The sequence below is a fragment of the Periophthalmus magnuspinnatus genome, chromosome 19, assembly GCF_009829125.3.
Source record: "Periophthalmus magnuspinnatus isolate fPerMag1 chromosome 19, fPerMag1.2.pri, whole genome shotgun sequence".
Taxonomy (NCBI): Eukaryota; Metazoa; Chordata; class Actinopteri; order Gobiiformes; family Gobiidae; genus Periophthalmus; species Periophthalmus magnuspinnatus.
In genome coordinates, this window is record NC_047144.1 from 19,639,123 (window position 1) to 19,665,751 (window position 26,629).

A 26,629-nucleotide genomic window follows, 5' to 3' on the forward strand; every position below is an offset into this window, starting at 1 on the left:
AGGAATGTGCCTCTTTTGTGAGTGGAACGTGGTGTCTTTTGAGGAGTTCTGACCCTCCAGGCTCCATCTGCTCCTGAAACTGAGCAGCATCTGGACAGGACAAAGGTGCAGGTTTAAAGGGTATTTGGGTTTAAAGGGGCAGAGGCAGCGGCATAGAAGATTTAAATGTCCCCCGCTGCTTTGGGCCTGAGGCAGGGCAGGTCTCACAAACAATAGGACACACTTTTGGAGGGAAATCAGTAAATAACAATAAGCTTTGACAACAGCAGCACACTTACAGCTGATCACACCAGAGGCGCTTTGGAGTTTAAATAGAAAACACCATCTTTATACTGTTTACTACTGTGTTACTCCTATTTTTCATCATCTTATTTGCTTTTGTGAACATTACAGTCTCATTTCTTTTAAATAAAAAAGTGTATTTCATGCACAATGGTCCTGCTGCTGTCTGCAAGGATATATTATGAGGTACAGCAATATTAATACTAAACTGTACTGAGTTCTTTTTTTTTTTCAATTTGAACAGTTTTCTCTAAGGTTCAATTTTCATATTCACTTTATTATGAAGTGTAGGCCTATATCCTATTCACCTTATTATTGCATAGGACTGCAAATGTTGATAGTAAATAAGTTTTATATTGACTACAGAGCTGCTTTAAAGCCTCCCAGAGATGTTGTTGATCACATAAACATTGAACACTTTACACAAATCAACCTACTTTATATCATATTTTAGCAGCCAAACATTTCCCAGATTGTCCATTGAAATGAATGGGATTCTCATTTAACTGGAAGTGCCACCACAAAGAAAGCAGTTTAGTCGCATTTAGTCACAGCAAAAATGGGCGAGACAGAATAAAGTCAGTAATAATGCTCATTTTGTGTAGTTAGTTTTTACTGGAAGGGACAATGCACAGAGACATTAAGTTCATAAAAACAGAAACTTTCCGCACCATATTAGAGCTAAATAGCTAGTTTCCATCTGCAGTCGCTGGTTAATAGAAATAAATAATTCAATGCAAACCTTTTTATGAAACTTTGTCTGGCAGTCTGGACAGACGAGTGAACAATAAACATATAGGCTATGGGGTTTATAAAATGTTTTCTTATGACAGATATAAGTGTTGAATTTTGAATCCCAACTGCATTCAAACTGGCACACAAAATTGACTCTTTAAAATGTTTAAATGAATCATGACTGTTATTAAGATCAGATAAGCGAGCCTTTATTTGTCCCACATATTCCAGTGTTGCAATGCACAGTTTAAGAGCAGGAAAAGAATAGAAATAGGTGCTCAAAATCAAGATAAATAAATATTAGAAAATAAAGTTAAACACAACAACATAATAAAATGAAATAAAATGAAATTATGCAAACAGAATCGGATTGTAATTATCCATACCCAATATGTAAAAAGCCTATTTGTATTATTATAAAGTAGGGCAGCCTATTTTGATGTTTTCCTCATGGACCAAACATGATTTTTGACATGACTGATGCTTTAGTACATTATTATAAGCACATATTATCACATATTTGATGTATTTAACCAGTTTGGGCCCGTTTTGGCCCTGCTTTTTTGTGTTTAATAAAGCCTTTTTTTGTTCTGAAACAGAATTCCCTTTAAATTTCACGCTTCTTTTTAAAAACTCCAACCGAACCATTTCATATACGATCACTCACTAACACCTTGCTAAGCCAATGACAGCGCGACGCGGAGGGATGCAGCCAATCAGAGAGCAGAGCGCCATGTCAGGTCCGTGTTCTCGACCAATCAAAACGCTCCGGAGGCGGGGTTTGCGCAATGTTTTTGAGGCGCTGTTGTTTCAGAGCACAGTTTCTCTCGGACTTTCACTGGATTTAGACCAAAACTGCGCTAAAACCAAAGGAACTATCCACCAGAAATAAACCAGGAAATACTAATCTCACCTGTTATGCTGCTTTTTCCCATCTAAAGTGAGTATTTGACCACAAAACTATCCATTTTGTGTGAGCGGACTTCACATAACCGTTAGTAACAGTTAGCTTCATCTGCGCAGACTTTCATTGGAAGAATTCTCAACATTTTTGCTTTTTTTCTCTTAAATTTGACCCCTAATCGTAATTATTTTTATCTTTAACCTTTTAATAATGAGTCACCTCGTTAACCAAAGCGTGACACTGCATTTGAACCATAAATGGACTTGTATTTGACTGATTACGCAGCGTTTTCCCCATTTTCTTTTTAACGCAAATAGTGACGCTGTGTCGAATGTGCATCTCACTAATCTTTTATATTCATGTTTATTATTTACCTGTATCTTAATTTAAACACGTTAGAATGTGCATGTTGTTGTTATAGCGTCGTTTTTATAGATTTGTATCATCTGATGTAAAAATGCACCTGCTTCTGCACAATTTTAATCAGAGGAATCAGTGTCAACAAAACATAATTTAATAGTTTAACATGAATATAACCCATTTAGATCATTCATTTATTAACCAAGGCTGCTCATTTAAGATTTGTCCACTTAGCAGTTCATTATTTAGACTCTTTACCAAGTAGTAAAGTACTATACTTAAGTACACATCTGTATCTGTACTTTAGATTTTAAAGTGGATAATTTTACTTCACCACATTTGAGAGCAGTATCTGTACTTTCTACTTCACTATAGTTTTGAACTGGACTGGAAGTATTTTTATGATAGTTTGAGACCTCCTGAAAAGCCTGAGGGATTTACTTTTAACACGTTCATATTTTAAGCAAACACAAATATATTAATAATAAAAACAGAAAGAAAAAATTCGGCACAAATTTTGATCAAAATCACTACATTTTGAAGACTTAAAAGACCTCAAAATATGTGTGAAATACTTACTTTTTATTTTTAAGAGCATTTTTAAACGCTTTTAGGTAAGTACATTTTTTCATATGATACTTTTGCTAGTGTTTTTTGCTCCAATATCTGTACTTTTACTTAAATAACAACAGTGAGTAGGTCTTCCACCATTGTTTGGACTAAACCAAGACATAGGACCAGTACTTTTACACTTATTACTTTTAATGTAATGCAATTGAATGTAATTTTTGTCTTTATTAATCTAAATTTTGTCTTTATTTTCTTAATTTTTTTCTTATTTTCTTTACTTATTATTTTTAAATGGGCTTATCTGTTTTAAATGCAAATTATAGTAACTCTGTAATAAAAACTTGGAGTATTATTTCTGTATTTTTGCCCTGGGCTCGAGGAGGTGTGGTTAAATCCTGTTTAAGTCCTGGTTTAAACCTGCTGTTCTCTGTTTGCTCATGGTTAGGGCTTGAGCGATTTAGGAAAAATATCTAATAGTGAATATCTAATCTGTTCAAAGTTCATATTTAAACGCGTCCAGAAGAAGTTACAAAAATACTGAAATTTGAACTCATAAACTAATACAAGAATCACATTTCAGAACATGTTTGTGCAGATCTAAACTACAGGATTAGCAGTTTTTATGCAGAGTAAGACAGGAGATGTTGTTATAAGTGGAGGAAATTATGGGATTTTAAGCTTGCAGCCTTTGTGATTCACTTATAGCATCCATTCAAATTGTAATTGTGATACTAAAGAATAGACTCTACACAATTCTGATACCTCAATGTCCAGTAGGTTCATAGTGGTCCATGGGTTTATACTAGTCTATGTGTCTTATACTTGTTCTGTGTCTTATACTTGTTCAAGATCATTCTAAATCTATTCATAAAAGGCTCATTTCTGTCCTGTGAATGTGGCTTTTTTAGCATTGATACCTGCTCAAATTAATATCTAGGTTTGATACTGGTCTTAGTATCGATTTGCAATACTTTTGACAACCCTAGTCAGCTGTACCTCTCTGGAGGCTGTGGTAGCTGAAGCGTTGAAGCGTGTGTGGGTACATTGTCCTTCTGCGTGGTTGTTGTCCGTTGCCGTGGTGACAGTAGTGACAGGTTTTGTTGTTGTGCTTTTCCCTGGAGGCTCTGAGGTCTGGTTTACACAAAGAGACCAGAGCACAGATGTGTTATATACTCTCTGTTTATCACTTTATCTTTAGATTTAATGTGTTTGAGACAATGTGGGCGACGCTCTCTTTATCAACAATATCCTGAGCTGTTTGTAGGAGCTAAACGTTCCCTGTGTAATGTCCAGTGTTGGATCTCAAAGGGAATAGAATAGAGTAAACCTTTTTTGTTTCTGAAACTTTATGAACTGTGAAGTTACTAAAACATTCCTCAGAATCTCAGTTTTAAATGTGCTGGACTTAAAACAACCATATCATTAGTTAGTTAGCACGTAGCTGGTTAGCCTCTGTCGTGCTTTCAAACTCTTTATATTTGAACTTTTGAAAAAAACTCAATAGAAATATGGAATATGGATATGAATTTTTTACTTCCAGAAATGGAGTGGAATTAGGAGTAGGTGGGACTAGCGCCATTGTCAAAATCAGAAATAATAATTGGATATTTTGATAAACTTTAATTGAAATAAACGTACTAACACATGACGTTTAATTACTAGTGAAACAGGTTTTATCTCATAGACAGTGCGGCATTATTAAATCAAATTGAGAATGAAATAGAATATTTACAAATGAACTCTTCATTTGTAAATATTCTTTATTAAGAAACCTCCCTTTAGCATATTTTAAGATCAAAATTTTATTCTACAAAGAAATTTCCAAGGTACAATAGAAATCGTTAATATGCATAGCAGCTAGAAGCCATCATCCCCATAATGTGACTGTTCACCTCTGAAACTCAAAAAGACTTTAGAGAAGGGGTATTAAACAAAATTGGCTTTCTACCATGTTATAACGTTCCCTCGTCAAAAACATGCCTGAAGAGGTTTTAGATGTCATCCATACATGTTTGTGTAATCGAGCGATCTCTTCCAGGGAATTCTCCATAAATATACAAAAACATGACCCAAACAATACACTATGTCTTGACAAACTTGATGTGAGGTGCAGTAGTTTCATTAGCGGGATGCATGTCGATTGTGTTGTGATGGCCCTCTGAAGGGGGGATGACTTAGCATGGTGAGTAAAGGAAGGGGAGACTCAGTGTCAATAAACGAAAGCATACGTTATTAAATAAGTTGTTTTTGGTGAATATAGCATTTTCAAAACAATAAAAGTTACATGGTGACGTAATTATGCAATGTGTTAGCAGTTAATATCCTACAGACGTGTAATACCCCTGTTTAACTCTATCTGTTTCTCCTGTGCAGGTCTGCTCAGGTGTAGAGGATGCATATGACCCGCAGCCCCACCTCCCCTTCCGCCCTGGCTCTGCCTCCCTCACACATGACCCCGCCCCCCTCAGGTGTGTCTCCAGGTGAGGCTCTAGACCTGAGCATCAGCGGCTCTCAGATCACCATGATGGCCAGGCGACCTAGCAGTGCCTCGCCTGGAAAGACTGGGAAAACCTTCAGTCGTTCAGTGTCTGTGATTGGAGAAACTAGGAAGCACCGGAACACCCTGGTACTGCTCCTGTCTGCTCCTGGCTGCTCCTCTGGCTCCTATGTTTTTTTAATACATATCTCTTTCATATTTCAGGCTGATTCTTTGGGAGGTTCTCGTTCCATAAAGAATCTTCGACGTTCCAACAGCACGACTCAGGTCAACCACACCATCGGAGGGCGCCACAGGTCAGACCTCACTTGTCATCAAACACTTATTGTAAATATTTGTGTAACATTTGTGAGCACAGCTCTCCTAAGCTTTCATCAGACTTAGTTTTACATAAACCTCTCTCAGACTCGCTTGGTAGTTCTTAGTCACATTTACAAGTAACTTTTTAGCTCTTGTTTTATTTCTAAGAATAGATGTATATAATAACCGGTCTATTATCAGAATTCTGATCATGGCCACTCACTTCAAATGGATCACTTTACATGTCCTTTAAATCATTTAAAGGTCTAAAAATCAGATAATTGTTGTCAAAAGTATCAAAAATCAGACACTAATCAATACTAAAACCAGTATCAAAACTAGATACTCATTTCAATAAGTATTGATATAAAAAAGGCCCCATTCACAGCACAGAAAGTAAACTTTCCTGAACAGCTTTAGAATGATTTTGAGCTGAATCAGAACAAGTATAGGACCTCATAGACTAGTATATGCACATGGGCCACTATGGAACCTACCTGAACGACTGAGAGATTACACAGATATAGGAATATAAAAGAAAGTACTACCATTTAATGTTGAAAACATTCTATTGTCTAAAGAAAGATTTTTGTTTTTATTATCATCGTGGCACTGGAGTCAGTATTGAGCATTGAGTCTATTCCTTAGTAACAAAATCTAATTTGAAATTGTAGTATTGAGACAACACTAATATTCATATCAGTCCTTATACATATAAACCATCTCACAGCTGTATGTCGGGCGTTAGCATCACAGAGTGGCAGGTGTCACATGACCCCACCCTCTGTGTCATGTGACCTCTGTGCAGCCCTATGACATCATTCCTTCAGAGGAGCACATTCCTCTGGTTAATATCATGTAAATGCGAGGTCTATGCTAATGATAATGAGGCAGCTGGAGGCCGAGGCCTGTGACCTCTCAACTCTGCACACGCTCAGTCTGCAGCTGCTCTGAAGAGGGAAACTTCTCTTTCATTTAATTCAATTCAATTCATTTATTTTTGTAACGCCCAAAATCACAACAACAGTTGTCTCGAAGGGCGTTCATGTTTTGGTTGATGGGGGAAACCGGAGTACCCGGAGGAAACCCATCCAGACACGGGGAGAAACATGAAAAACTCCACACAGAAAGGCCTGGTGACCCGGGGATCGAACCAACCTTCTTGCTGTGAGACATGAGTGATGGCACTCAGTCACCGTGCCGCCAAGACACAAAAAACAAAACAACAGGAAGAATCAGACACAACAAGAAAAATCAGACACAACAGGAAAAATCAGACACAACAGGAAAAATCAGACAACATAAGAAATCGGCCAGGAGACCAGACGAGGAGGAGGAGAGCCGGGCGAGGAGGAGGAGAGCCGGGCGAGGAGGAGGAGAGCCAGGCAAGGAGGAGGTCCAACTGTCATCGGGGCATCTGAAAGAGATACACTCCACAGGGGGAGTGGGACAGGGGACAACATGTGAATAGCATTGCTGATGAGAAAATAGGGCAAAGTAGAGGATAGTGCTCAGGTTGCCATACTTCCCCCAGCTAGTTACTCCTACTGCAGCTTATCTTATCCCGGGTTTTAATAACCCTAACTCCCTCACTAAGTAACCTGGTCATACGCTATACCGAAGAGGAAGGTTTTAAGCCTGGTCTTAAATACAGAGACTGTGGGGGCCTGTTTAACATCAGCAGGGAGTTGATTCCATAGCACAGGAAATGTGCTATGGAATCTTCACTCTTCACTCAATGTCTTCACTCTAACTATTATATTCTATTTATTTAGTTGGATTTAAACTGAACGTGGCTGACTCCATCTTGGTTGTGTCTCTATTGAGTTAAGATGTTGATACAGTTCTAATAAATGATACCATAAAATATATATTTGTGGGTTTCAGTCTCCTATTTATAGACACCATTTTGAGGACTTCTGGTCATTCCAGTGATATGATAGTGATGTTTTGAATTGCTGCTATGGCTACAGAGTAGACCCTCTGAGTTGTATTTGCTCACAGACTGGACTTCAGGCATGTGTCGGACCCTGTGTCCTGTCTCTTTGTGGTTTTCTATGGCCTCTGTGGCCAGACTAGAGAGAGGCGTGTGCTCTTGCTGTTACACACATCTGTTGCCTGCCCCCCCCCCCCCCCCCAGAGCTACCACATTGCCCTCACACACACACACACATATATATATCCTCTCTCTCCGCCCCACCCCTGTTTCAGACCCTCTCTTTAATCTGACTCCCCCAAACCTCCATTAATCTTCTACATCCTGACTCTACCCTGACCTCTGACCCTCCTTCCCTCACAGACTGATTCACCACTGCCCCACTTCCTCCTCCATCCCTCCCTGCACAGACTGCTCCAGCTCTCCCCCTCCCTCAGGCTTTATCAGACCTATGACCCCAGCCCCTCCTCTGATGGATCACTCTTATGTCTTATGTATCTCCACTGTCTCATCAGCACACACTGTACTACACCATCTGTCCCGGCTCCTTCACCCCCTCCAGCGTACACTGTACCTGTCCCCAGACCCTACAGGCTTCAGTGTGATAATATCACAAAAACTGTTGGCTGATTCTAGCTAGCTTGTGACTGTAATGTTATTTGAGAGGGACGTGTTTAACAGTAAAAATCACCTCAGCTGTTGTAGTTCCAGCTAAGTCACTTAGCATCACGCCCCAGGGGAGGTTGATGACATCAGCTGCAGTGTCAATTGTTTTGTGCGATATTTGAATCTCAGCCAAGACATTTTATAGGCCCATTTAGCACATTCCTGTCACATTCTTAAAATATAAAGTTTTCTTAGCAATATAATGCAAAAAATATCGCTCACCCCTAAACACCCCTTAGACCCCTTTTACCCCAATACCCCCCTCCTCTTTCCCCCTCCCTCCTCTGTCTTCTCATTCACACATGACAACAGTGGACCAAAGGAATGTCCAGCTGCTCAACATACACAGAAGGCATGTACTCTAGACTACACGTACACACACACACACGCACACACACACATTCATACCCTCCACATGTGCACATTCACCACACACTTCTTTTGTGTAACTCTAGCACCAGGCAGAGGTCACTGAGGTCACCGTTTCAGGGTCTGTCCTTAAATGTGTTTTTCTAAGCAAATGCACAAATACACTGTCATAGAATCTACTGATTGTGTCAATCACTTGTTTTTAATTAGTATAACTTTTTAATGTATTGAGTATTTTATCCACTCCATTAGAGCTGCTCTTTATCTGTACGCACTCTGTGTGTTCCTCTGGCCGCCTGTTTCAAGCCCTCACAGCTGTCAGGTTATCCCTGGGCTGTGGGGCGGTTGCTGGGTAGATTCCCTCACAGTCTGTGGGAGGAGCTCAGCAGCTGCTGTCTGTGAACCACACACCATATGGACCCTACTGGGACCCTCCTCAGGGTTTGAGCTTTGTGCTACGCTCACGGTCAGCTCTGGGTCACCATCATCAGTCTCACACAGGAGACAGAAGGTCCACCTTAACACCAGATGCCCCGCCACAGACCCACTCTTCAAATTATAGACTTTCACACAGGCCGGAGGGAAAGTACAACCTCAAGGCCTTTTGAAGTGGACCTTAACCCAGAGCTTCTCAAAGTGTGGGGTGCACTCGTTTGGGAGGACACAGAGACGTTTGACTGTGTTGTGCCTCTTCGTGGAGTCATGCACAAACCAGTGACACTCAGGTGGCACTATAGACATAGTATAGGCATTGATAGAACTGTTACTGTTATTTAATTTAAGTGTTAATAGTCAAATGCATTTTTCTTGTTTTATTTTTAATTCATGAATAAAATGAAATTGGGAGTGCACCAGAAAAAGTCTGTGAAGCCTAAACCTTACTGTCCTTGTAATGTAACAATGTACCTACAGGTTATTTATTTACCCTCTTGTTTTCTGCTGTCCTGCGTCCAGCCCCGAGGTCAGAGATGAGTACCTGTCTCTGCTCAATGATGGACGCAAGAAACTCAGTCCAGACACCACCACCTGGAACATACTGGTACTGCACCGTCCTGTGTCCCTGTGTGCCAGATGCCCTTCCATCCTCCTGTATCCCTGTGTGTCAGATGCCCTCCCCTTTTGTTGTGTTTGTGGCAGTGGTGTTGTATAGTAAGGTCCTCTCTGCGTCTCTTTAGGATGAGCAGCCCAGAGTCCTTATCCAGCCCAGTCCTCGGTCTAGCAGCAGTCTGGACTCTCAAAGCGGAAACAAGAAACGAGAGGCCGGGGTTTGCCTGGCTGCGACCTTCACTGCTAACAACAGGTACACAAGCATTAACAACACAATCTCTAACAGCAGGACTGCTGCCTGATTTGTCCCGTTTTTCAAACTGAGCATGCCCAGATACTTTGGCACAAACACTGAAGTTTCTATAGTGACCGTACTTTGGACAAACCTCATGTTTAAGATTGGTTGGATCAAACTGACTCTTCAATATAGTGTTTTACTGATAAATAATGCTTTGGGTCTGTGAAAACTGTGTATTTAAACTGTTAAAGGTTAGAAAAAAGAGCAAAGTCTGACTTCAGTAAAACAGAGATTTTTTAGGATTCTGCTCAAATACCATAGTTTTTATTTGTGTTGCATTTATATAAAGACAAATTCAATCTGTCAATCATGAGTTTAATCTGACTTTTTACAGATAAATACTAAAAAACACAAAATCTTCGACTAATTCACTCATTTCTCCTTTCTGCTGTTGTCTCATATAAATCCGTATGGTCTAAATTTTGGTCACGTAAGACTCCATCGACCGATTAATCGACTAAACGATTAAAAGATAATAATAAGTGCAGAGTAAAGTAATGCTGATGTTTGTGTTTGTGACTGCAGGAGTAACAAAGGAGCCGTGGGGAACTCTGTGAGCACCATTTTACACAACAACCACCACAACACGGACAAACCTCTGACCCCAAAAAGTTCCAACCAGCGCCCGTCATTCAAGTATGTACACTCTGACCCTACTGACCCCTCTGCATCCTCTGCCCCACCTGACCCTCTCTTCTGCATCCTCTGCTTCATCCAACCCGTTCTTCTGCTTCTGTGACCGGCTCCTCGGCTCTTCTGACTCTCTCCCTGGCTCCTCTGACCCTCTGACCCTCTCTTCTACTTCTCTGACCCTCTCCTCTGCTCCTCTGATGACGTGTGGGTGGTGATGGTTGTTTTGCTCTGCTTCTCTTGTTGCTCCACAGTTTCTGACTCTCTTCTCTTTTCTGTAGTAACCTCTTAAAGGTCTGTGATAACGTTTGTGGATGTGGGTGTAGGTGTATACTGACTCTCCTCTCTCTTGTTGTAGTAACCTCTTAAAGGCCGGTGATGGTGCTGGTGAGAGCTCCTCCGTCACTAAATCCCAAAAGAACTTCAGCTCCTGCAGCCCTGTGCTCAGTGCTGCCCCCCACAGGAGACAGGAGGCCACAGAGGAGGAGGCAGAGAGGTGCAGATTTAAACACTTTAAACATAACATAACTGATGTTATGATTGTGATATGGGGGCGACAGTAGCTCAGTTGGTAGAGTGTTTGCCCACTGATCCGAAGGTTGGTGGTTCAAATCCCGCTCTCGACATAAACATCATTGGTTGAGTGGTCAGATCCACTGATCCATAGGTTGGCGGTGCGATTCTAGCTCACACAGATGAATGCTGCTGGTGTGTGAATGGGTGAGTGGTTCCTTATTGTAAAGGTGGAAAAGTGTTATAGAAAAATGTGACGTTATGATTGACAGTTTGACTGATTTAGCTTAATGATTTTTATTCTAACTGAATCACGGTGTTTTTTTCTCAGGTTCATTGAGCAGGTGAACCACGCGGCCATCACCATCCAGCGCTGGTATAGACTCCAGAGGCAGAGGAGACAAAGCAACCAGACCCTCAACCAAACACACCACAGCCAGCCCCAGCCCCCGGTCCAGAGCGAGCTGCACCAACTGCTCAGCTCCAAGAGGAAGGTAAACTATCACTGTGCTTTCAAGTAAAGATAGATTTGCATTTTTTAGCTTAATGAATATCAGTCTTAATTCTCCAGTGCAGGCTGATATTTTGTTTAGGTTGATCTGTTGCCTAAAGATAAACAGTGATCAGAACCAACAGTGATCGGAGTCTTCAAACAAATACTTCATATTGATTGGCCGAAACACCACAACAGCAGAAAGGCACAGACATCTCATCATCTTCACAAATGCACAAAGTTCTTCCCTCTGCATGTTTTCACAAACTAAATAGTCGTTATTTCTATGAAAATAGGCTCAAGTATATCTGTCTGCACCACCATGATAGTTTTGATTTGTTCTGTACTGGCTCTGCTCACACCAGAGTGCTGTCCTCAGATTGCTAAAAAGCTTCAACTGGAACCAAACAAGACGGATTTTCAAGTCGAGAATTCATCTTGCTTGCAGGAGCTGTGTTTACCCTGTGCTTTTATTGTGTAGGAAATGGAGCAGAGGAAGTTGGGGGACCGCAAGTCTGAGCAGCACAAAGACGAGGAGCGGAGGAGGGTCAGAGAGGAGAAGGCTCGGCTCGCCAGGCTACAGGCCATCCAGGTAAAACTGCTGTGATTACTACTACTGCAAATACTACTACTACAAATAGTACGACTGAAAATACTTTTAATCTCTTTCCCTGGTGGCATGTACAGGAGCTGCAGCAAAAGAGAACTCAGCGTTCTTTAGAGCCTCAGTTTAACTCTGTGGAAGCCGAACCATCCAGGAACTCAGGGAGCAAGAGAGGATTCAAGGTTGGATCTGAGACCAGACTGGAGACCAGACCAGAGTCCAGACCGAAGACCAGACCAGAGACCGGGGTCCAGACCAGAGTTATACCAGAGTCTCCAGGGGATAAGACCCAGAACCACAATGGTGAGAATAAAGTTTACATCACATATTCATGGTTAAGTGTCTTGCACAATGACAGCGTGCTCTGTTGAGAGGACCATCACAGAGCCTGTGTCAGTGTTACGATAAAGTCGTCTCTCCTCAGATGCTCAGCTGAACATTGACCTATCAGACCTGACCTTCAGTGCAGTGTCTCCCACCTTGTCCAATCACAGACGCTGTACCTGTGAACAGGTAAACCAGCACACTGACCTCACAGTTTTACAAAAAATGTGACGCAGTGAAAGACCCTCACAGTCTGATCCAAACATTTCTCTCCACCTACAGCGCACCTGCACAGAACCAGTGCCTGAGCCAGTCCGACTGAGTGTGAGCCGAAAGAAGCCTCCTCTCATCTGTGCTCCCAGCCACAGTCCTGCATTTACCGCTAATGCAAATACAAGCACTACTGCTGCAAACACTACTACTACTAACACTACTTCTGCAAACAGGAGTCCGGCTGCTCCTCTGTCACCCAGCGACAACAAGGCCAACAACACAGGTCAGAGAGGAGCTGTGTACTGTGTGTAGAGAACCATCTGAATCATAAATAACCATTCACACACGTGTTATACAGACATTACCAAATATAGAACTCACCAAACCTAAGTAGTTCATATAATTAGAAAATAAAGTGTGTATGTATTTAAAATGTACAAACGCATACCCATTCCTCTCTCCTCAGACACTCACCTGAACATCGACCTATCAGATCTGACCTTTAGAGCAGTGTCTCCAACCTCATCCAATCACAGAGGCTCGAACTGTGAACAGGTAACACATCTCAGAGTTTCTCGAGACTATGGTGGCCCCCATAGTCTGAAATTCTCCCCATAGTTTAAAAAGAACATGAACTAAATATTGGTATAACAAAATCTCACTTTGTTTCTCCGTGTATTATCATTAACCTAAAAAGTATGTATTCTGTTAAAAAATACAATTGAAATACAATTTACATACAAATACAAATACAACTTTCAAACTCCACAAATTGTATGAAAGAAAATGAATATTGAAAGTATTTTGCCACTATAGTCTGAACAAAATTTATGGGAAACACTGCACCTTATACATTATAGTGACTGTGGTAAGTGCACCTGTCTGTCACTTTTTTCACCAGCTCCTGTTGCCTTCAGGACCTGCTCTGGGTTCGTGATCTGTTCCATCGCTTGATAATGACAGTATTGTATTGTTTTCTCTGTCTTTAGCCTCTGGGCCATGGCCCGGTGAGCCCCTCAGAGCAGAGTCGGCCTCAGTCTAAGAACACTCTGACCGAGCTGCTGGACTCTCTCAGACTGTTAGAGGAGGAGCCCTGTAAACTCCAGAGCAACAAGAAGAGCTACTGCAAGGACAACTACACAGGGACACAGGTATTACTACTGCTGATACTACTAGTACTGCTACTACTATTAGTATTACTGCTACTACAGCAACAGGAGCTACTTCTACTGCTACAACTGATGCTACATCTTCTGCTGCTGATACTACTACTCCTACTGCTGCTACTGCTACTACTGATTTTACTATTATTACTACTACTAGACTCTTCCTCTCTGATTATATATAGTACATTTTTCATTTTGTGCCTTTTCCCAGGACGTAGACTCCCCTTCTCTGACGGCAGATAACCTCCAGCGCCACGTGCTGCAGAGCTTCCCTCCTCCTGACGGGGGCGCTCTCTTGTCTGAGGCTAAGCTGCAGAGCATCATGAGCTTCCTGGACGAGATGGAGCAGAGCGAACAGGAGAGACCGCGCTCCGCCACCTCGGGGTCGCACAAAGAGGTCAGTCTCAGGGCAGACATTTTCATTAAAGAGGGGGTATTCTATCTAATTCTCGATACTTTTGACAACCGTAATGTATTCTTGCACATGTATGTACTTTATCAGTAGTTTAGTAGGTTCTCCTCATCAGAGCAGTGGAGCAGATGGTGGTGTATGATTTTCTTCTATTTAATGTTGTTTTCTCTCTCACATGTGTAGATGTTGTTATCAGAGGATGAGTTGTTGGCAGTGGAGCAGGCGTCGGCCACAGCAGCAGAACTGAACGGGAACATGACCAGGATCAGACTGGAGCTGGAGGAGAAGAACCGCTCTGTCCACATGCTACAGGCTGCTCTGGTATGGAACTATACACCTGTAATATACACTTTTCTCTTAACATAACACATCCAAACATACTGTCCTCATGTTAGAAACTGCTCCGGTATTAAAAACTGTATATTCTATAGCACTTCTACAATACACCAGTTCATGGGTATCAGACAAACAATTCTTTCCTAATTTGAAGGACTTTGTGAGGACCTTTCCCCATTCAAAAGATATAATATTTTGATTTGAATTGCTTTATTTGTATGACCATAAATGATGGTTGCCATAGCTTGAAACCCATGAATACACGTTAACACACACTTTCTACAAGCTACAGGCTGCACTGGTATTAAACTATAATACTTATTCCCCCCAGGCCCAGCAGAGGGAGCTGACAGTGCGTCACATCAAAGAAACTGAGAAAGAACTCAACAGGAACTTTCAACTTCAGAAAGAACAATATGAGTCTACTATACAGAGGCATCTGGCATTTATAGACCAGGTACTACTATTACTACTGTAACTACTACTGCTAAAGAACAATATGAGTCTACTATACAGAGACACTTACTCTTTATAGATCACATCCTACTATTGCTTGTACTACTACTACTATTAAAACACAATACGAGTCTACAACAACTACTGCTCCTATTCCTCCTCATAACATTGTGTTTAGCAGCTATAGTGCCTCTACAGCAGTGGTCGGCAACGTCCGGCCCGCGGGAAAATGTTGGCCCTTTGCCAATTTATTTTGGCCCGCCAGAGGATTTTGGACTTTCTTCCGGCATTGATTCTTTAATACTGTCATGATCCGCTCCGTCTGCTCCACGTTTTTCCTCCTGTCCTGCTCCTTCCCTCCCTCACCTGCCGAGCTGGGCTGAGCTCCTGGCTCCTCCTGCGCGCACCTGCAGCTCATCAGCGCGATCACCACCACCTGCTGTGTATAAGAGGAGGCAGGACCAGACACTCAGGGCGAGATCATCTGCGTTTCTACACCCTGTTCAGTGCCGGTTCATCTTTGTTTCAGCCTCATCCCGTTCGGTGCCGGATCGTATGTGCGTCTCCACCCAGCTTGCTGGACCGTCTCAGCTCCAGTGCTCCCGGCTCAGCTCCGACCCTGCTTCCACCCTGCTTCCCAGCCCTGGTACTGTCTGTTTTATCTCTGCATTCCGCGACCCCGCACCCTGGTTAGCACTCTGCGTCCTGCCCTGGTGCTGCCCGCATCGTCATCTCCGCTGCGCTCCACGTTCCACTCCTGGATCCTGGTCCGTGCCTCACCTCCTGCTCACCGCCGGATCAACCCTCGAACTGCACCATTTGTCATTTCTTTAATAAATCCTGTAAATATTCCCCGAGTCTGCATCCTTTGGTCCGCTACACCCACCGTTACGACAAATACCAAGTTATGTGGGCACTGCTACGGGCATTCCACTGCCCATGGTGTGCATGTAACACAACATTAAAAGCAAACAATGAACTGGTGTGTACATACACCTTCACCAGTCAAAATCGTGGCTAACTGTTTTTGGACATCTGGTGAGGCAAGTGTGCAGACTGCGCGCAGCTCAAGGAATGTGCACCAGTTATGCTATAGCCTTCTTACACTTCTGTGGTTAGTTATTCAAAATTCCCTATTTTATTAAAATAAATCACTTAATCACAAAACTGTCAAAATACTCAGTTTGAAGATTTCTTTTAACCGGGGTGGGGACTTGCTTTTTGTCCGCATGTCAGGTTTTATTGTTCCCGACCTTTGCTCATGTTTGACACAACATAAATCCACTTAGCCATGTCAATTTTAAACATTTTTCATTTACGTTGTGATTTTATCACGATCCTTGCTGCACTTGGCATCATCCAAGTCCTACAGCTCTCCCACAGTCGTGCGTAAAGGTGCAGGTCATTACGGCACCAAATGCGGAGTAAGGAAGCCGTTAGTGCGGTATTACGCACGACTAAAAGCCTGTCGTAGTTTAACCTTCGAGGCAGAGCTAAATCGCAGTGATGGTCGCAAGAAGACAGCGTGAGAAAAGAATTTTGATGGAGAGATTTGACGATAAGCAATAATTACGCAGCTTCCTGGTTCAAGTAACCGTCTTAGAAAGATTTTATCCTTGTTTAAATCCGCACATTTTAACCACAAAAGTATTAGTTTCAATTAATATCATGAGACAAAGACCTGAATAAATGAGGTAAAACCTTAAAGTGAAAAGTTTTTCATAGCTCTACCCGATACTGTGCGCCTTTAGTATCCATATTACCATGTTCAACAAAGGCATAATTCTTACCAAAACCATAATAAAAGGAGCAAAAGCTTTTGCCCGAGGATTTTTTAATTGGCTGTTTTAGGTGAGTTAAAATGCATGTAATTCATATTTATGTATTTATAAATATATGTAAGCCAATACCTTTACCATCTGGCCCGCCACCTGTGGGCGCTGAAAAAAATTGGCCCGAAGCCAAGCGAAGTTGCCGACCCCTGCTCTACAGTGTTTCCTCACTATGACTTCAGTGTCCACTCTGATAAAACACCTGGTGCTATTTTAAATGTCCTTTTAAATGTTGTTGTTTTTTTTTTTTTTCCTGCAGCTGATCAGTGATAAGAAGAGCCTGAGTGAGCGCTGTGAGGGAGTGGTGTCTGAGCTCAAACAGGTGGACTCCAAGTACACCAAGAAGATCCAGCAGATGCAGGAACAACATGATATGGTACAAAACGTTAAACTAAACATGTAAAACTGCAGGTCTCATCATAAACATGGTACACAACAACAACATGTAAAACTACAGGGCAAATCCTAACAAAACACCAAATACACCAGCACATCCAGGAACAACATGATATGATGAGACATACATCTAATATAACTAAAACTATTGATACTATGCAGCTGATTTCATCAACATTCCCTGGGGGTATGATGCTAACTGTAGACACTGCTCTGTCTGAAGCTTTGGTAGACTTTATTCTGAGCTTTATTTTACCACAATCTAACCAAAAAGACCTGAGTTAGCAGGAACTACAACAGATGAGCTCATGTGAAGTCTCTCACACATTAAATTACAGTCACAAGCTAGTTAACTTGTTGACATTTCAGACTATCTTAAATTTTTTTGGCTGTGTTTGGCTGTGTACACTGTGTCACCATGGTAACTCCTGAACATTCCACCATTGGCATACATGTAGAACACCCCCTGTCACTGCAAAGTATCAATACACTACAACATCTAAAACTACAGGTCCTATCAGAACAGGAGCAGAATGACATGGTGGGATGTCATACTCTCAGATGGGGAAATTGATCACACTGTACTTTACCATGAAATACACAAAAGGTAAATTCACAAATATTGAACCTGATCATTTCTATTAGTGACTAGACCCATTTACTACTCGTCTAAAACATGTGAAACTAGACATAATACATTTTTTTAAAAGAAAGAAATGAAAAGAAAACAAATAGAACCTCGCTAAATTATTTATTTTTTCTCTACTTTCTAAATTTTCCGCCATTTTCCTTTTAATTCTTACTTTTGTTTTTGTTTTTATTGGTTACCTACCCATACACACCCACGTACACACACACACACACACATTTACATTTACCCTCCCGTATAAGAAGACAAGAAGAAAATATGCCATTCTTATTGTTTTTTCACCCCCTTCAAACCTGGATGTATCTCCCCTTCTTCCCTCAAGTCAAAATGTCTAATGTCTTTTATTTTCTAAAGCGCTAGATGAAAACTGCATTGTAATGATTAAATATGAGTCTTTGTCTGAGCCTCCTGCTGTTTACCATTTTAACCCTTTAATGGCTGGTTTTGTGTTTCTCTCCTCCCCCTCTGTGCTTACTCTCCTCTGTTCTCTTTTTCTCTCCTTCTATGCCACCTTGCCTCCTATCTCCCTTGTGTCATATCCTCTTTCTCTATTGTGGTCCCCTGTTCCCTCCCTTCTCCTTTGCATCTTCTCCTCTTTTTGGTTCTTTCATCTCCTCTCCTTCCTCCCTTGAGTCCTTCCTTCTCTCCTCTATCTTTCCTCATCTACTCCCTTGTTTCCTCTCTTGTCTCCTTCCCTTGTCTCCTTACCTCGTGTCCTTCCTCGTCTCCTCAATTTCTCTTCCTTCTTTCTTTATCCTTGTCACCTCTTTCTTTGCCTTTCTCAACTCCTCTCCTCCCTTGTCTCCTCATTTCCTCCCCCCTCTTTCCCCTTTGTCTCCTTTCTTCTCTCCTCTATCTTTCCTTGTCTACTCTATTCTTTCCTCCCTTATCTCCTTTCCTTGTTTCCTTACTCGTCTCCTCTCTTCTCTTCCTTCGTCCCCTGATTTCCTCTCCTCATCTCCTCTCCTTATTTGGTCTTCTCATTTCTTGCTGTAGGTGTGGCAGGTACTGGGGCCTTTGTGTGAGGTAACGTTCCTCTTTTTCTTCACATGAATCCCTCTTTTGTTCTTCCTCTCTCTGTCACTCTGTTGTTCATTTAACACACTTCTTTTGCATGTGAGCCCATCTCTCCATTGTCCCTCAGCTGTAGGAACATTAGATGGCGTCTTTAGTGTCTCTACACCATGGCCCTGTGTATGTGCTGTAGAATACAACAGACCAAAACCAACCCATCTACAAATCTTCTTAAAAAAGAAACCTTTGATAGTTTGCATACAAAGACAGCTCAGGACAAAAGGTGTAGAGATGATGAGAGAGTTTAAGGACAGTAAATAAAACACACACTTTGATTCACAGGAGATAAAGAAGCTGAAGGAGCTGATGGCCGCCACTGAGAAAGTTCGACGAGAAAAATGGATCGATGAGAAGACCAAGAAAATCAAAGAGATCACTGTCAAAGGTCAGACCTGATTTAGACCTGGTTTAGACCTGGTTTAGTCCTAGTTTAGACCTGGTTTAGTCTTGGATTAGTCCTGGTTTAATCCTGGTTTAGTTCTTATCCAGCTCTGGTTTAATCTTGGTTCACTTCTGGTTTAGTCCTGGTTTTATCTGATTTAGTCCTGGTTTCGTCCTGGTTTAGTCCTGGTTTAGTCCTGCTTCAGCCCTGGCTTAGTCCGGGTTTGGTTCTGGTTTAATTCTGCTTCAGCCCTGCTTTAGTCCTGCTTTAGTCTTGGTTTAGTCCTGCTTTAGTTCTGCTTCAGCCCTGCTTTAGTCCTGCTTTAGTCTTGGTTTAGTCCTGCTTTAGTTCTGCTTCAGTCCTGCTTTAGTCCTGCTTTCGTCTTGGTTTAGTCCTGCTTTAATTCTGCTTCAGTCCTGCTTTAGTCCTGCTTTCGTCTTGGTTTAGTCCTGCTTTAGTTCTGTTTCAGCCCTGCTTTAGTCCTGCTTTAGTCCTATTTATCTCTTGCTTTTTCAGGTCTGGAGCCTGAGATCCAGAGGCTGATCTCGAGACACAAACAGGAGCTGAACAAACTGAGGTCTCTGCATGAGGCCGAGCTGCTGCAGGCCGACGAGAGAGCGGCTCTGAAGTATATACAGCAGACAGAAGAGCTGAGAGAAAGACTGGAACGAGAGAGGGAAGCACTGTGTGAGAGGGAGAGAGAGAACGTCAAGAGCAGGTGAAGATATGTAACTAAGAGAGGGGGTCGGGCAATGGTCCTTAAAAGTCCTCCTGATTCTAAGGCAATAGCTTTAAATCAGAGCCACTGGGGTCTATTGTGGTGTTTGTGTGTGTGTTGTGTGTGCGTGTCCATTGAGCAGTGTGTGTTTGTTTGTGTCAGGTACGAGAAGCAGCTCCAGGAGGAAGAGCTGTCTCTGCAGCAACAGAGGAGACGTTTGTACAAAGAGGTTTCAGACGAGAAGGAGAGACTGGCACATCTTGCATCACGGTAATACTTTGACCAGATAATCCAATGACCACATAATCTAATAAACCAGAGAGACTAGAACCAAATACTGTAATACACCAGAGGAGGAGGAGAGACTGGTCCAGCTCACAGCACGGTAATATGCTAACAATATAAGTCAGATAATTTACTGAAAACATAATCTAATACACTTCATGCGGTAATATACCAGAGGAGGAGGAGAGACTGGCCCAGATTACAGCACGGTAATGACCAGATAATTTAATTCAAGAGCCCCATACAGATGTTTATAGAGCTCTAAACTACAGGATTATCAGCTTTTTCACAGAATAAGACCCCATGTAGACACAGGGTGGGCCTCTGACACACGGGAGGTGTATTAAAGTGTATATGTGTGTTTATAGTCAACGTGCAGAGCTGGAGGAGCTCAGGAGACATCTGGAGGAGAACAGCTCTGTGGCCTCACGAGCTCTGAGAGAAGAACTAGAGAAGAGCCGCGAGGAGCAGGAGAGAAGACACCAGGTAATTATATTGCTGCTACTATTGCTGCTACTACTACTACAACTACTACTGCTACTACTTCTTCTTCTGGGGTGACAGTGGCTCAGTGGTTAGAGCTTTGGTCAGAGGATCAAGTCCCGCTCAGACCAAGTTCTGTCATTGTGTCCTTTGTGTTGATGATTGTGCAAGGGGCAGATTGGCAGCCTCACTTCTGTCTGGCTGCCCTCAGGATAGTTGTGGTTACAATAGTATTACATTACTAGAACTACTATAGTACTATAACTGCTGCAGACCAGAGAGGAGCAGGAGAGGTACATCAGATACACTTGGACTTAGTTTCACTTACCGGTAGTTTCACTGATCAGATACTTGATGTAATAAAACTATTTACAGGTCGCAGTTGGTATAGAATGTCTTATGTAGCTATTATTTATTTCTACATCACTACCAGGGAACAACGTTGTATAGATAAAAGTTCAAACATTATAACATATGATGTGTGTGTTTGTGTGTCGTTCAGCTGGAGATGAAGGCTCTGCAGGAGCGACTGGAGCTGGAGAGACAGACGTGGGAGGACACCTACAAGACCAAACAAGTACAACTAATATATCTCTAATAATGAAAGAGTAGGACTTAAGGAGTGGAAGCAAGACTGAGTGTTTATCCTGTGCACAGACTCCACAGTCAGTGTTTCAGATGCCACGGTCTATCTGCCTCCCCTCACACCGGAGAGGAACATGTAATTACATCATTGCATTCAACATTTCATATCATCCCCATAAATGTCACCAGAGACAGGATACGAGCATGGACATATCAGATCTGAAGATGAACCAAAGATGGCGTTGTGTTGCTTTCAGTGGCATGAGCTCAGTGGCACAAAAGGCCAGAAAAGATTTTTTCTTCTGCATTGCTCACCTCAGTGTAGGCTTTGCACCAGTTCTGACCAATCAGGGCAATAGCTGCTAGAGCTAGCACAGGCTCAGAGCAGGGCTAAGCTAAACCTTACAAAGCTAACTTTTAGACACTTTGAAGATTAAAAAAAGTGTAATTCATGTTGCCATTTGAATTCCCCAAAAAAATGCATGTGCTCTATAGTCAGTTCAGAGGTCAGAGGTCATGTACACGAACCCTCTGTTACTCTTTACTCTGAGGAAGAGGTCTTTCCGGGCCAGCGCTCCCAGGAGCTGCAGTACCTGGAGCAGCCACTTGTCGATCTCACACCAGATCAGAGGGGTCCAGGCCTGATTATAGATCCATGAATATGACCTGCCTCTAGACTCAGTGTGTCATGTGACTCAATGTGTCATGTGACTCAATGTGTCATGTGACTCAGTGTGTCATGTGACTCAATGTGTCATGTGACTCAGTGTGTCATGTGACTCTGTGTCATGTGACTCAATGTGTCATGTGACTCAATGTGTCATGTGACTCAATGTGTCATGTGACTCAGTGTGTCATGTGACTCAATGTGTCATGTGACTCAGTGTGTCATGTGACTCTGTGTCATGTGACTCAATGTGTCATGTGACTCAATGTGTCATGTGACTCAATGTGTCATGTGACTCAATGTGTCATGTGACTCAGTGTGTCATGTGACTCAATGTGTCATGTGACTCAGTGTGTCATGTGACTCAGTGTGTCATGTGACTACCTCACCTGGATGTAGTGACTGCAGGGGGCTGTGGTGCCGTCAAAGATTTTATTTAAGATAAGATATGCCTTTATTAGTCCCACAGTGGGGAAATTCCAGTATTGCACCGCACAGTTAAAGAACAGAAGGAAAATGGTACATACAATAAAACAAGATAATAGATAAATTGTTTAAAATAATTTTTAAAATATACTTAAAAATAAACTAAAAATAGACTCTAATATAACATCTTCATAAAGTGACTTGAGTATAGCACATAGGTGTGGATGAATGACACATGTTCAGTGTTAACAGTGTTCATTGTACAGTCTGACAGCAGCAGGAAGGAAAGACCTGAAACCTCCTTCACACAGCGAGGGTAAATCAGTCTGTCACTGAAGCTGCTCTCCAGGGCAGACAGAGCGTCCTGCAGGGGGTGAGACTCATGGCCCAGCATAGAAATGACCTTAGCCAGGACCCTCCTGTCCCCCACCTCCTGCACTGAGTCCAGAGGACAGCCCAGGATGGAGCTGGACTTCTTGATGACCTTGTCCAGCTTCTTCCTCTCCCTCTCTGTGATGCTGCTGCTCCAGCAGACCACACCGTACAGGATGGCTGATGCCACCACAGAGTCATAGAAGGTCTTCAGGTCTATTTGATTAACAATCTGTTTGTTCATCCTTGTTTTTGTTTATGTGTTTGTAGCAGGCGTGGCTCCGGAGCCAAGAGCGAGAGATGAAAGAAGAGCTGAGGAGAGAGAGAGACAAAGAGATAGAACTGGCCATCTGGACTCTAGAGGAGCAGACAAGTAAAGAGAGGGAGGAGAGCGAGCGAGCAGTGGAAAACAGGTGAGAGATAGAGCTGGCCATCTGGACTCTAGAAGAACAGCTGAGTAAAGAGAGGGATGAGAGCAGTGGAAAACAGGTGAGGGAGAGTGGAGAGAGTTCAAAGGCATGTGGCACTAGCACTGACACAGAAGAGGCTGGCTGTTGGAGCTGGTGCTTTACAGTTGGTTTCTAGTGTTTTATAATAGTTAATTAATAGTAAGATACTGGTGTTGTTTTATCAGAGTGAAGCCTGTGAGGGAGAAGTGACAGAGCCTCATACACACTCGTGTGCTTTAATATTTTAATAATAATGATGTGAGTGTAATACTTTCACAGAGTGAAGCGTGTGAGGGAGAAGTACGAGGCTGAGCTGCAGGAGCTGGAGCGCTCTGAGAGGAGCTCTGTGGAGAAACACCAGGAAACACGACAGAAACTACTGCAGCGAGAAGAAGAGCTGATGAGAGCCACATCTGAGCTACGGCTCAAAGACCAGACCATCCAGGGTCTAAAACAGGTACTAAACCAGGTCTAAACCAGGACTAAACCAGGACTAAACCAGGTCTGAACCAGGTCTAAACCAGGACTAAACCAGGTCTGAACCAGGTCTAAACTCGGTCTCTGTGGTTGTGTTTCAGACTTGTGATAAGCTGACTTCAGAGCGTCACAGTCTGGCTGAAGTGATCCGTGAGGAGTTTGCAGAACGTTTGGTCCAAACGGAGGTAGAGAACCGACAACTTAAGACGAGTGTGAGTGAGCTGAGAGCGAGACTCAGGCTCGAGCTGGAGAGAGTCACCAGAGAGAAGGAGGAGGAACTCAGCCAAGTACATGAGAGGTATGAATACGGATAATGCTACCACTACTATTACTGCTATTACTGCTACTACTGCTACTACTACTACTACTACTACTACTACTACTACTACTACTACTACTACTACTACGGGTGGTGTAGGAGACAGTAATCAGAAAGGGAGGAGGTATAACTAATACTGTTTGTGGTAGACAAAGGCGGCACAGGAAGTGCTGTGTAGACTCAAACTCTGACAGATGGGAGCTTTTGTGCCCCTGTCACTCATGTTTGTCCTTGCTCTGACCCTGTGTACATGTACTGTACATACATGTATATATACATATGTGTGTTTAAGGCACCTCTCCATCACCAGGGCAGGGCCACATGACAGAAACTGCACAGCATGGCATTGATACTGTGATACTATGTCATCAGTGTTCTCTGGGTGTGATGTTGATGTAGGCACTGCCGTTTGAAGCTGTTACACTTTACCCTGTGCTTTGTTTTAACACTATTTCACCAGAAAGAACTGACTAAGATGAACTAGAACATGATTTGTGCTGTTTAACAAGTCCCTCTCAAATAACATTACAGACACAAGCTAGCTAGCATTAGCCAACAGTTTTTCAGTTAGTCACTCTCACTTTTTTGTTGACAATCAAACTCCTAAACAGGACCATGAACGCACGTATTGATCACAGGCTTCTGAAAATGTGCTGTTTAAATCCATTTTGTATTTTTTTCTTTTTGGCTGTGTTTGCTCATGTGTACATTGTGTCTCTGTGGTAACTGCCGAACATTCCGCCAAAGGAATACATGTAAAGTATCAATAAAAGAAAACATTGGAGATAATGACATAATTCAGGATTTAGCACACATTGGCTCAAACTTTTTGATCCAGTTCTAATTTTGGCCTTCTGTTATTTTTGGTGTTTAATATTTTTGTTGTCTTTGTCGCACTGCTTTTTGGAATTACAGTATCTCAGAGGTTTAACTCATCACCGGCATTTACCCATTTTGTCCATTCAAATATAAATACACACATTTTGTGACGTGACGACACAAAGACTGAAGTAGAACTAAGAGACCAGACAATATTAGTAAATATATTTGAATATAACACTCTGTTGTGTTTTTCAGAGTGAAGGCAGCCATTTTGAAGAAAGAAGAAACTGTGAATAGTCTGCGTAAACAGCACGAGGTCTGTCCACTGTTTGTACCACACCCTCTGACTCTTTGACCCCTCTGACCCCTACTGACCCCAGTACAGTCCAAACTCTGTACCCTCTGACCCTCTGAAACCTACTGACCCCACTACAGTCTACACTCTGTACCCTCTGACCCCTACTGACCCCACTACAGTCCACACTCTGTACCCTCTGACCCCTACTGACCCCACTACAGTCTACACTCTGTACCCTCTGACCCCTACTGACCCCAATACAGTCTACACTCTGTACCCTCTGACCCTCTGAAACCTACTGACCTCACTACAGTCCACACTCTGTACCCTCTGACCCTCTGAAACCTACTAACCCCACTACAGTCTACACTCTGTACCCTCTGACCCTCTGAAACCTACTGACCCCACTACAGTCTACACTCTGTACCCTCTGACCCCTACTGACCCCACTACAGTCCACACTCTGTACCCTCTGACCCCTACTGACCCCACTACAGTCTACACTCTGTACCCTCTGACCCTCTGAAACCTACTGACCTCACTACAGTCCACATTCTGTACCCTCTGACCCTCTGAAACCTACTGACCCCACTACAGTCTACACTCTGTACCCTCCGACCCTCTGAAACCTACTGACCCCACTACAGTCTACACTCTGTACCCTCTGACCCTCTGAAACCTACTGACCCCACTACAGTCTACACTCTGTACCCTCTGACCCCCCGGCGTGCTAAAATTTAACTTCAACACATAAATTCAAACTTAAATTTCTCTAAGATCCAAACAGATGATTCTAAATAATGCCACATTTTTAAATGTGAAATGTTCTGTAATAAAGCTTTAAAGTGCATTGAGCCCCTCACTCACTCACTGCTTTTGTTCCAGGCTGCACTAAAGCGAGCCGACCACCTGGAGGCGCTATGGGAGCAGCAGAGGAAGCAGCTCCTGGAGAAGTGACCGGGAGTCTAACCCACAACCTTCAGAATCTCCCCTGTCGTTTAAAGAGAAAAAAAAAGATGAATATAGAAAGTATTTGTGCCAAAACAAAATCTATGGGAAACACTGCTGACCCACAACCTCCACCTCCCCACAGGAGTCTAACCCACAACCTCCACCTCCCCACAGGAGTCTAACCCACAACCTCCACCTCCCCACAGGAGTCTAACCCACAACCTCCACCTCCCCACAGGAGTCTAACCCACAACCTCCACCTCCCCACAGGAGTCTAACCCACAACCTCCACCTCCCCACAGGAGTCTAACCCACAACCTCCAGAGTGTAACC

The 26,629-nt window shown here is 42.7% G+C and overlaps 1 protein-coding gene across 1 annotated transcript; it reads left to right on the forward strand.

Annotated features, from left to right (window-relative positions):
• The first annotated feature begins 1,825 nt into the window (after positions 1–1,825).
• cep131 (centrosomal protein 131) lies at positions 1,826–26,422 on the forward strand. The gene is made up of 29 exons (XM_033984279.2): positions 1,826–1,957; positions 5,225–5,477; positions 5,553–5,644; positions 9,574–9,658; positions 9,795–9,919; positions 10,490–10,600; positions 10,953–11,090; positions 11,439–11,601; positions 12,082–12,192; positions 12,288–12,507; positions 12,629–12,717; positions 12,811–13,024; positions 13,208–13,296; positions 13,731–13,892; positions 14,119–14,304; positions 14,503–14,640; positions 14,987–15,112; positions 17,203–17,319; positions 18,985–19,014; positions 19,345–19,447; positions 19,961–20,162; positions 20,325–20,432; positions 20,816–20,933; positions 21,433–21,507; positions 23,251–23,393; positions 23,709–23,886; positions 24,008–24,204; positions 25,303–25,363; positions 26,231–26,422. The coding sequence occupies exons 2-29, from the start codon at positions 5,244–5,246 to the stop codon at positions 26,300–26,302; spliced, it is 3,687 nt and encodes a 1,228-aa protein (XP_033840170.1). The 5' UTR covers positions 1,826–1,957; positions 5,225–5,243; the 3' UTR covers positions 26,303–26,422.
• Positions 26,423–26,629: the final 207 nt, after the last annotated feature.

Excerpts from the sequence above, each read along its gene's own strand:
- cep131 (XM_033984279.2), top strand. The coding sequence starts at position 5,244 with ATGCATATGACCCGCAGCCCCACCTCCCCTTCCGCCCTGGCTCTGCCT. Across the intron at positions 13,893-14,118 it reads ACAACTACACAGGGACACAG|GACGTAGACTCCCCTTCTCT; the intron begins GTATTACTACTG and ends GCCTTTTCCCAG. Across the intron at positions 14,305-14,502 it reads CCTCGGGGTCGCACAAAGAG|ATGTTGTTATCAGAGGATGA; the intron begins GTCAGTCTCAGG and ends TCACATGTGTAG.